This window comes from Mus pahari, chromosome 19 (genome assembly GCF_900095145.1).
Source record: "Mus pahari chromosome 19, PAHARI_EIJ_v1.1, whole genome shotgun sequence".
NCBI classification, from domain to species: Eukaryota; Metazoa; Chordata; class Mammalia; order Rodentia; family Muridae; genus Mus; species Mus pahari.
In genome coordinates, this window is record NC_034608.1 from 20,827,833 (window position 1) to 20,839,541 (window position 11,709).

At 51.3% G+C, this 11,709-nt stretch overlaps 1 protein-coding gene across 1 annotated transcript in view; it reads left to right on the top strand.

Annotated features, from left to right (window-relative positions):
- Positions 1-11,709, top strand: part of Megf8 (multiple EGF like domains 8) — a 50,492-nt gene that overhangs the window by 3,686 nt on the left and 35,097 nt on the right. The window contains exons 2-8 of the mRNA XM_021218603.2: positions 4,789-4,952; positions 5,731-5,937; positions 6,667-6,847; positions 6,934-7,022; positions 7,699-8,114; positions 8,506-8,651; positions 8,834-8,956. Of these exons, the coding sequence (XP_021074262.1) occupies positions 4,789-4,952; positions 5,731-5,937; positions 6,667-6,847; positions 6,934-7,022; positions 7,699-8,114; positions 8,506-8,651; positions 8,834-8,956 (1,326 nt within the window). The remainder of the gene's footprint in view (positions 1-4,788; positions 4,953-5,730; positions 5,938-6,666; positions 6,848-6,933; positions 7,023-7,698; positions 8,115-8,505; positions 8,652-8,833; positions 8,957-11,709) is intronic.

Sequence of the window (11,709 nt, forward strand, 5' to 3'; positions counted from 1 at the left end):
TTCTTTCTTTCTTTCTTTCTTTCTTTCTTTCTTTCTTTCTTTCTTTCTTTCTTTCTTTCTTTCTTTCTTTCTTTCTTTCTTTCTTTCTTTCTTTCCCAAGACAGAATCTTATGTATCCAGGTGGCTTGAACTGGATGGATATGCACCCTCCTGCCTCTGCCTCCCTAACTCTGGGGTTATAGGTGTTAACTGCCGTGCGTCATGTGGTACTTGGGCTTGAACCCAGGGCTTCATGCATGCAAGTAAGCTCTTTACCAACTGAGCTACTCCCCCAGCCCAAGACCCTGTCAGTACCGCCTCTTCCTGCTTCTCCTCTTGTAGGGTGTGTGTGTGTGTGTGTGTGTGTGTACAAGTAACAACATGTAGGGGGTCAGAGGACAACCTCCTGTATCAGTCCTTACCTCCCACCTTGTTTGAGGCAGAGTTTCTTGTTCACTATTGCCTGCCTGGTCCAGGAACATCTGTGCATTCTCTTGTTTCTGCTCCCTATTTCAGTGTAAGCTGGGGTAGCTGCCTATCCACCTTATGTAGATCCAGGGGGATCTGAACTTGGATCTTGGTCCCCTGAGCTATCTCCTTAGCCTTGAAGGTTTTGTTTTGTTTTTGACATGTCCTTACGGTATAGCTCTGGCCAATGTGTAGCTGGGCATGGTGGACTGTCAGCCCCCAGCGTGCACAATGTTCAGGGCTGAAGTAGAGGCTGGAAATAGGAGTTTAGTGGCGGGGCCTAGGGGAAGGATAGAAATCTGTTAGAAGATTCAGAGGGTCAACCATTGAAGCACATGTGCGAGTGTCCTGGAGTATAAAAGTGGCCAGCCTCTATGAAGACTCGAGGGGGTCTTAGGATCAGTGTCTGTTTGTCTGGTAAGTCCAGACTGGGAGGTGAGGAGCCAGAGCTGGCCCTCAAATGTCGCATTGGCAGTTTGGCCACTTCCCCGGGGGTACCAGGAATGGTTTAGAGCAGGCATTGTTGTTCGCTTGAGCCTGGGTGGAGGGTGACAGGCTAAAGGCTTGGCACGTGGAAACAGTGAGTTCTGAAGTAGAGCAGAGGTTGAAGGGGTGGAGGTGTGAGCCCTGCAGGGAGATGTTTGTGGATTTTCCCCAGTGGGATGGAAGCAGACTGATTAATGTGGGGTGTGGCCTCTGTCACCCCAAGAACCAGCATCTTAGAGTATTGGTCCAAGCTTTGTACTCTTGAGTACCGGAGAGGCTGAGGCAGGGGATCCTGACTTAGAGGCTACCCTGGGCTATAGTGGACCCTGTTTCAAAATTACCCTAAGGTCTTAAGTGGATTCGTTATTGTTTATAGCCCAGGCTGGCCTTGAACTCAAAATTTTCCCTAGTGCTGAGACTGCTGGAGTGCACACCATGCTTTGGTATGCCCTTCTCATACCACAATTGTGTTTTGTCTGGTCTCAGGCTTCCAAACCTCCTCTGGAGTAAAAAGTACCCCGGCTTTCACCAGGGGCAGGGCAGAGGCGTGGCTTGAGATCTGATGCCTTTCTGGAGTGCTGTAGGGTTGAAACCAGAAACCTTGAGTTTTGGGAGGGAGGCAGCTTCCAGCAGGCTTTTTGCCTTTGTTTTAAGTCCTTGATCAGAGCACTGGGTGTTAGGTGAAGGCTGGTGAGATTCTGCAAGATCTGGATCCTGGTTCTGCTGGACGGTTCTTGTGTGATCTCCAAACTGTGGGTGGGGGTCTGTACGTTATATTCCTGGGTTCAGGTCAGTGGAATCAAAGGCAAAGTAGTCAGCTTCTCCTCCTCCTCCTCCTCCTCCTCCTCCTCCTCCTCCGTTTTGTTCTATTGTTTTTTTTTTTGTTTGTTTGTTTGTTTGATTTTTGGATTTTCGAGACAGGGTTTCTCTGTATAGCCCTGGCTGTCCTGGAACTCACTCTGTAGACCAGGCTGGCCTCCAACTCAGAAATCCATCTGCCTCTGCCTCCCAAGTGCTGGGATTAAAGGCGTGTGCCACCACACCCGGCTTGTTCTTTTGTTTTTTGAGATAGAGTCTCACATAGTCCAGGCTGGTCTGGAACATATCAAAGATGACTCTTCTGATTGTTTCCAAAATGTTGGGATTATAGGGGTGCCTCACTGTGCCTGGATTTGTGGTATCTATCTATCTATCTATCTATCTATCTATCTATCTATCTATCTATCTATAGACTTATTTTATGTGTGTGAATGTTTTTCCTGAAAGTGTGTGTGCCTGGTGCCTGAGGTCAGAAGAGGGTGTCAGATCTCTGAAACTGATGGTTATGAGCTCCTGTGTGGGTCCCGGGAATTGAACTTGGGTCATCTGCAGGAGCAACATGTTTTCTAAGCTGCTAAGACATCTCTCTAGCCCAGACCTTTTAAAAAAAATTATTATGTTTTTTGAGATTATAGTATAATTATATCATTTCCCTGTTTCCTTTCCTTTTCCTTCTTCCAAATTTATGGTCCCCTTTAAAATTTAATTTTAATTGTTGTCATATATATATATATATATTAGATATATGTATATATGTATATTTGTATGTATATATGTATGTATATATGTGTATTGCTTAATACTACTTGCTTAGTCCGTATGATATGTGGTTTCTTGTTTTGTTTTTGCTTATGAGGCAAGCCCTTGCTATGTTGCCCAGGATGGCCTTGAACACTGACTTTCTGGTCCTACCACACCTGTGACATAATTACATGTGTCACCATGCTTTTGTGTGTCTCTTCATTCTGTCATCTAGCCACTGCTCGGTTCTTGCTCAACCCCAGGCCTGTGCCAAGGCAGTGTTTGAGAAGACATTATGTCCGTGTCCTGCGTCCTGTGAGCCTCCTGGACTGCAGGAGAGTAACCCTGGACACAGCCCTGGCACAGAGATTCAGTTATGCTGGGATGTGCGAATCCCAAAGAGAGGTTCCTAACTCAGCCCTGGACTATCAGGGTAGGCTTCCTGGAGGAGGCAGTTTGTTCAGAGGCCTGGCTCCCCTCAGAACCAGGATTCCAGGCATGATCCACCAGTCCACTGCTCTAATGGCAGTATGAGAGATGAGATCAAGTTTCAAACACCAGGGCAGGGGGCTAGCTTTTCTCCTTATAGCATTTGAGGCCCTTTAAAAATCTCACAGTGCTCCAGAGGCAGAGGCAGGAGGATCTCTGTGACTTCATGGCCAGTCTGGTCTACAGGTTGAGTTCCAGGATAGCTAGGGCTACACAGAGAAACCCCGTCTCAAAAAACAAAAAAAGTGAGCAAAAAGAATTTTTTTCTCTCTTTTTTTCTGATCTCATTGACTTCACCAGGGTGCCTAGGCTGGCCTTGAACATGCGCTGATTCTCCTGCCTCAGAACTGAATTCGTGGTGTGATCATCCACGCCTGACCATTATTCTGCTTCTGATTTCTACCTTTTGCTGCTTGATTCCTAGAAACTTCAACACAAATGATCAGACCTACAAGACACACACATACACACACACAGAGAGAGAGAGAGAAATCAACCTTCCACAATAAAAAATAATTCAGGGGGGCTGGAGAGATGACCCAGTGGCACTAGATGCTGTTTCAGAGGTTGTGAGTTCAATTCCCAGGAACCACATGGTGGCTCAGTCCTCGGTAATGGGATCTGATGCCCTCTTCTGGTGTGCACTCATAAGTGGATATATATATATATATATAAAATTTAGTTTCAAATTACATACAGATCTGTTAGTCCATTTCATTATTAATGCCCAGGTGGGAATCAGTCTTTCTCCTCTCTCTCTCTCTCTCTCTCTCTCTCTCAGAAGAGATGAAACCCAGGACTTTGTGCGTGCTAGCCAATCACTTTACAATTGAGTCATGCCCCAGGCCCTCTCTGGGGGATTCTAGGCAGGGGCTCTACCACTGAACCACACCCTGAGCCCCTCACTGGAGGATTCTAGGCAGGGGCTCTACCACTGAGCCACACCCCCAGCCCCTCACTGGGGGATTCTAGGCAGGGGCTCTGCCACTGAGCCATGCCCCCAGCCCTGACCTGAAGATCTAGCTCATTTAATCCTAGCACTCTGGAGGCAGAGGCAGGCAGATCTCTGAGTTTGAGGCCAGTCTGGTCTACAGAGTGAGTTCCTGGTCAGCCAGGAATACAAAGTGAGACCCTAGCCGGGCGTGGTGGCACACGCCTTTAATCCTAACACTCGGGAGGCAGAGGCAGGCAGATTTCTGAGTTCGAGGCCAGCCTGGTCTACAGAGTGAGTTCCAGGACAGCCAGGGCTACACAGAGAAACCCTGTCTCGAAAAACCAAAAAAAAAAAAAAAAGAAAAAGCTTTTGGTTGAGGACCATCACAGCTCATTAGGTGCCACTGGATCGGTATCTTACAGCTGGGAAGATTGAGCCTGAGGGGGCAGGGCCCTCTAGGTAGTAGTAGTTCAGGAGCAGAGCTGAGACTGATGACATAGTTTTCTTGTGCGAATGTAGTAGCAAAGAAAGCGGCAACAGTAGAGTCTGTGCGGGAACAGGGACCCACAGTGCTCCAGGGCCCCCATTCCTCCGCAGTGCTACGGGAGGGGCCAGGGTTCTCCCCGACACGCCCTGCCTGGTCCCCGGGCTGCTCTCACCTTGTGCTCAGTGCTGAGAAGGGTCTTGTGAGTTTTTACAAGTTGACAGTGCATGTTCAGCCCGGTAGCAGAGCAGAGGCTAAGCCTCGACTCCTCTGACCAGGCGCTCCCTCACAGCACCCAGAGCAAGGTGTGGTGGTTTCTGTGGGTGGGCTCCGCGGATCCTCAGAGAAGGTGCATGTGAGAACCTGGCCCCTGTGCTTCACTTCCCAGCCCCGAGCCCTCAGCACCGGATCCTGCTGGACTTCCTTTTCCTGGACACGGAGTGCACTTACGACTACCTCTTTGTGTATGACGGTGACTCGCCCCAAGGCCCGCTGCTTGCTAGTCTGAGTGGGAGCACCCGGCCCCCACCCATTGAAGCTTCCTCAGGCAAGGTTAGTGGTGATGGGATGTGGGACCATGGTCTTTTGGGAGTGAGGGGGTCCTAGGAGCACAAACCTAGGAAGAAATGAAAAAGATCGGAAGGGACGGAAAAGGCCAGAAAAGCCAGTCAGGGTGTCAGAGAAAACAGTGGAAGGTGGAGAGGCAGAGTGCTGGGTCTGGCGGCGAACACCTGTAATCCCTGCTCTTAGGAGCCTGTAAGGGTTGGTTTGAAACCAGCCTGGGCCCCATACTGAAACCCTGTTCCAAGCAGCAGCAACAACCAGATAGCTTCGAAAAAACACAGAAAACAGACAACCGAAGGCAGGGCGGGGCTGGGGATGGAGTTGGCAGAGTGTCTGCCTAGCATTCACAAACTCCTGGGTTCAATCACCAGTGCCCTATAAAACAAGGGTCATGGAGCCTTTAATGCCAGTCCTGGGGAAGTCGAGGCAGGAGGATGGGTTTGAGGCCAGCCTGGGCTAGATGAAATCCTTTTTAAAAAAGATTTATGAGTGGTCTATCTGCATGTACACCTGTGTGCCAGAAGACGGCATCAGATCCAATTACAGATGGTTGTGAGCCACCATGCGGGTGCTGGGAGTTGAACTCAGGACCTCTGGAAGAGCAGCCAGTGCTCTTAACTGCTGGGCCATCTCTCCAGCCCCCTTGGCATCTTTTCTTAAACAACAAAAGGAGACAAAGGCAAGCAGTGGGTTGCCCAGGGGTGGCGCGCCGTCCAGATGCAGCCAGATGCAGCCTGCCCGGTGTACCCAGCCTCTTGTCTTGTAGATGTTGCTCCACCTCTTCAGTGATGCCAACTACAACCTGCTGGGCTTTAATGCCTCCTTCCGCTTCTCCCTGTGTCCCGGAGGCTGCCAGAATCATGGGCAGTGCAAGTCTCCGGGAGTGTGCGTCTGCGAGCCGGGCTGGGGAGGTCCAGACTGTGGCCTGCAGGAGTGCTCAGCCTACTGTGGCAGCCACGGCACCTGTGCCTCGGTGAGTTGTCTCCCCCTGAGTGTCCCTGGGATCCTGATCTGTGACCATACCTGCCATATCTGGCTTAAACAGGGCCTTGTTCCATCCTGACTCTCCCTTCCCTGTAGCTGTGGGAGCCAGTCCCCTCCCCTTCCAGGTCCCCCACCCCAATGCCTGTGACTTCATTCCAACCCCACCTCCACCTGCTCCTGTCCCTTTGGGACCTCACTTCTAGCTCTGTCCTCATGTATAGCCAACCCTCCCCTAGGGGTAATGGCTCCTGTCCTCCTTCAGGCTGAGGTCTTACTCCCACCTGGCTATCTGTTTGGCCTTGGGTCCCTACCATGGTGGTTTTTGAGACCATGGTGTCTCATTTTGTAACCATGGTGGTCTCCTCCCTCAGCCTCCTGAGTACTGGAGTTACTGGCATGTGTCACCACATCTGGCTCCCTGCCATGACTTCTGTCCTTTCACCCCTGACCTCAGCTCTGCACCCCTAACTTGGGATCTATATTATGTTTGGAATCCCCTTTGCCTCAGTCTCCCCAGTCGGAGCTCACCCAGCCCAGGTGGAACATGGGTCTCTCTTCTGTCTGTCCTTGCCTTTTCTGTGGGTCTGTCTGTTCTGCCCCACCTTTCTCCCTGTCTTTCTTTTTCTACCCTGACTGTCTTGGCTGTTTCTTCCCGACTGTTCTACGACCCATATCTCTGTCTTTTCCTCTCTCTGTACTTTTGTCCCGTTCCTCCCAGACCCTGGGACCATGCCGCTGTGAACCTGGATTCTTGGGACGAGCCTGTGACCTGCACTTGTGGGAGAACCAGGGGGCTGGTTGGTGGCACAGTGTGAGTGCCGGGGACCCTGCCTTCTCTGCCCGAATTGGGGCAGCTGGTGCCTTCCTGTCCCCACCAGGGCTGCTGGCTGTCTTTGGAGGTAAGCAGATAGGGAGAGGGTGACCTTGGAGGGTCTGGGGGCCTGTCAGCCTGCGGCTAGGGTTTGAGGGTTCACCTCATCTGCAGGCCAGGACCTCAACAAGGCCCTCGGTGACCTTGTCCTGTACAACTTCTCCACAAACACCTGGGAGTCCTGGGACCTGACGCCTGCTCCGGTATGGACCCTCCTCTGCCCTGGATGGGGGCCCGCCCACTCACAACCCCAACACCCTGACCCCCCCGACTGGACACCTGCTTCCCCCTGTCTCTGTGCTCATTTTGAGATTCTTTTTCTTGCCCCCTGCCCCGTCTTTCTAGGTGCTCTTGTCCTTCCTCCCTCTCCCCATCTGTCCCTTCTTTTCTTTCCTTCCCTCTTTTTCCCCTCTCCTTAGCCTCCCTCCCTCCCTCCCTCCCTCCCTTCCTTCTTTTATTTTGAGTTAAGGATTTAGGCTAATGTGGATCTCAGTCTACAGCCTAGGCTGGCTTGAATTCATGGCAGTCTTCCTGCCTCAGCCTCCCAAGCGCCGAGATTAGAATGGCACACACCACCAGACATGGCTTTCTGTCTGTTCTTTATTTCCTCCTCTTTTTTTTTTTTTTGTTTGTTTGTTTGCTTGAAGCAGGGTCTCACGTAGCTTAATCTGATCTCAAGTTCACTACGTGGCCCAGGCTGTCCTTGAACTCCTGACCCTCCTGCCTCTGTCTCTGCCTCTCAAGTCCTGGAACTCCAGGTCCATACTTCCCCAGGCTTGCCTTCTATTCCCTCTCTGCATATCTGCTTTTCTGTCTTTGCATCTCTGCTCTGGCCCTTCGCAATGTGTCACCATCTGTCTCCTTGTCTCTTCCCCACAGGCTGCCCGTCATTCCCACGTGGCCGTGGCCTGGGCTGGCTTGCTGGTTCTGATGGGTGGTGAGCTGGCCAATGGCTTGCTAACCAATGACGTGTGGGCCTTTAGCCCCCTGGGTGGAGGCCACTGGGAGCTCCTGGCACCACCTGCTTCCAGTTCTTCTGGGCCCCCGGGGCTGGCAGGCCATGCGGCTGCTCTGGTGGATGACATCTGGCTCTATGTGTCTGGTGGCCGCACTCAGCATGACCTCTTTTCTTCTGGCCTCTTCCGTTTCCGCCTGGACCATGCCAGCAGGGGCTATTGGGAGCAGGTGATCCCAGCAGGTGGGCGGCCCCCTGCCGCCACTGGGCACTCTATGGTGTTCCATGCCCCGTCTCGTACTCTGCTGGTCCATGGTGGACACCGGCCTTCCACTGCCCGGTGAGTAACATGTCCTATACTCCTGTTCCCCAGCCACAGCAGCCCAGGACTCTGTAGACTTTAGAAGTCTTTGCTCATTGACAGATTCCTGGATTCAAGTGGTTACCTCTGTCATGGACCATTTATTTATCTAACTCTTCACTTTATCTAATATGTATCTTTGATCCTTTACTGGGGTTCTGACTAGTCACCTCCCCCACACTTCCCCCACCCTCCAGCTCTCGTCAGATTATGCAGGATGCCAGACCCTGCTCAGACCTGTCCTGCCCACAGTGAATGTCTAGTCAGGGTGGGACATAGACCTGGTCATGGCCAGTCTCAGTCCCGGGTGAAGCTAGGGAGAGAAGGAAGCCCTCCTCGCCTGGGCCCCTGGCCTGTCTCTTCCCTTTAGGTTTTCTGTGCGGGTGAATTCCACTGAGCTCTTCCACGTGGAACGGCGTGTGTGGACCACGCTGAAGGGCCGGGATGGGCTCCAGGGTCCACGGGAGAGAGCCTTCCACACTGCCAGTGTTCTAGGAAACTACATGGTGGTCTATGGTGAGGTGATTTCCCTAGATCCTGTCTGCCTTCCAGGGGCCTGAGCCCACCCTGAGCTGAAACTGAGCCTGGACATCCCTACCTCCCCCAAGGCTTGCCTGAGCCCACCCAGAGATGAGACTCAGCCTGGGTCTCCTCCCTCTCCTGCGGCTTGCCAGCGGTGCCCTTTCCTCTTTTCCCAGGGGGCAATGTGCATACCCATTACCAGGAGGAGAAGTGTTACGAAGATGGCATCTTCTTTTACCACCTCGGCTGCCACCAGTGGGTGTCAGGGGCCGAGCTTGCCCCGCCAGGGACCCCTGAGGGTGAGTCCCCTCTGTTTTCCTAAGGGATTTGAAGATCTCTGAGTTTTAGCAGGAGATGCCTCAGTCGTTACCTTGGTGGGCGAGGCATCCTGTTGGAATGACCTCTGGAGACAAGCCTGGGCGAGGACAAGGTGGGGGACCAGGAAGCAGATGTAGGGGCACTGAACCTGGGTCCTACTTTTTATTTTTAAATGCACATGTGTGTGAATGTGTGTGTGCGCGCACATGTACACGTGTGCCAGAGGACAACCTCAGGTATTAGCCTCAGAAATCCCGTCCACCTTCTCTGAGCCAGGGCCTCTCACCAGCTAGGCTAGTCTGGCTGGCCAGTGAACCCCAGGCTTCTCCTGGCCCCACCTCTCCAGTGCTGGGATTATAGATGTGCTGCCATGCCTGGCGTTCCCCTGACAGTGCTAGGGATGGAACTCCAGCCCTAACGCTGTGAGGTAAGCACTTGACCGACAGAGCAGCCTTCCCAGCCCCGGACTGTGGTTCTGTTGGAAGTTTGCCAGTTTGCAGCTTCCCTAAGAAGCAGTGACATCATGGCATAGTGGACAAGAGGTAGAACCAAGGGCTGGAGAGATGGCTCTGTGGTTAAGAGCACTGACTGCTCTTCCAGAGGTCCTGAGTTCAATTCCCAGCAACCACATGGTGGCTCACAACCATCTGAAATGGACGCATGACGGGTAAAGAGCACAGTGGAGACTTTACTTCAACACATTGTCTTCTTCCAGAGTTGTTCTTTTAAATTTCGTCTTGAATTTTTTTTTTTTGGCTGGGAGTTGGTGGCGCATGTCTTTAATCCCAGTCCTCAGGAGGCAGAGGCAGGCGGATTTCTAAGTTCTAGACTAGCTTGATCTACAGAGTGAGTTTCAGAACAGCTGGGGCTATAGAGAGAAACCCTGATTCAAAAAAACAAACAAAAACAACAACAAAAAAGTGATTCCCCACCCCCACCCTCAGGCTGGAAAGATTGCTCAGTGGTTAAGTATTTGCTGTGTAACATGAGGACGTGCGAGCCTCACATGTATGTAACTCCAGAGCTGGGGGACAGAGACAGGCAGACCTTCTTGGCCGGCTATGCTCACCTAAACAGGGAGCTTCAGGCTTAGTGAGGGGTTTTTCCTCAGAACATGAAATGGAGACTCTCCTGCTTTGGCCTCTGCATGCGTATATGTGGCTGTGTACAACGTACACTGTACACCACACACATACAATAATAAGGTAAATGAGAAAAGTCTGCAATTTTTTGACAGGCATGGTATACACACTATGTTCGCAAGGCTTTGTAGGCAGAAGCAGGAGATAAGAGTCTTCATCTAGACAGGGCTCTACACAATGACTACACAATGACTCTACACAATGACTACATAATGACTACACAATGACTACACAATGACTACACAATGACTCTACACAATGACTACACAATGACTACACAATGACTACATAATGACTCTACACAATGACTACACAATGACTACACAATGACTCTACACAGTGACTACACAATGACTACACAATGACTCTACACAATGACTCTACACAATGACTACACAATGACTACACAATGACTCTACACAATGACTACACACAATGACTCTACACAATGACTCGACACAATGACTCAACACAATGACTCGACACAATGACTACACACAGTGACTCTACACAATGACTACACACAATGACTCTACACAAGGACTATACACAATGACTACACACAATGACTCTACACAATGACTACACACAATGACTCTACACAATGACTCTACACAAGGACTCTACACAATGACTACACACAATGACTACACACAATGACTCTACACAAGGACTCTACACAAGGACTCTGTCTCAGAGTCCAACAGAAGGGCAGGAACATGGCTTAGTGGTCAAGCCCTTTCTTAGAATCTACCAGAAAGGGCCGGGCGTGGTGGTGCATGCCTTTAATCCCAGCACTCAGGAGGCAGAGGCAGGCGGGATTTCTGAGTTCGAGGCCAGCCTGGTCTACAGAGTGAGTTCCAGGAGAGCCTGGGCTATACAGAGAAACCCTGTCTTGAGGAAAAAAAAAAAGAATCTACCAGAGAGGAGCTGGGGGTGTGGCTCACTGGTGGCACTTGCCAGGCATGTGCAAGGCCTTGGACTAGATCTTTAGCATTGAAAAATACATGTGTACATACACATGTACACATTTCCGATTTCTCGGGCTAAGACCCAGGTGCTTACAAAGTATAGGGGTCAAGGAAGTCAGGGAAGCCATGATTCACTTTTTATAAGCAGAAAGGGGGGTTTCCTGGTTTGCTTTCGGTGAAAGTACCAGGCTGGGTTGAACCTAAGTGCTTGGTATGGACGGCCTTGGCCACTTCTCTCCCCAGTCCCCAGCTGGGCCCCTCGCTCGTACTTGTTTGTCACTTTCTGTTTGTCTTATTTTGTGTGTGTCTGTGCACATGGGCCCAAGCCAGAGTGTGTGTGCCCGTGCACATGGGTACAAGCCTGAGTGTGTGTGCCCGTGCACATGGGTACAAGCCAGAGTGTGTGTGCCTGTGCACATGGGCCCAAGCCAGAGTGTGTGCACCTGTGCACATGGGCCCAAGCCTGAGTGTGTGTGCCCGTGCACATGGGTACAAGCCAGAGTGTGTGTGCCTGTGCACATGGGCACAAGCCAGAGTGTGTGTGCCTGTGCACATGGGTACAAGCCAGAGTGTGTGCGCCTGTGCACATGGGCCCAGCCAGAGTGTGTGCACCTGTGCACA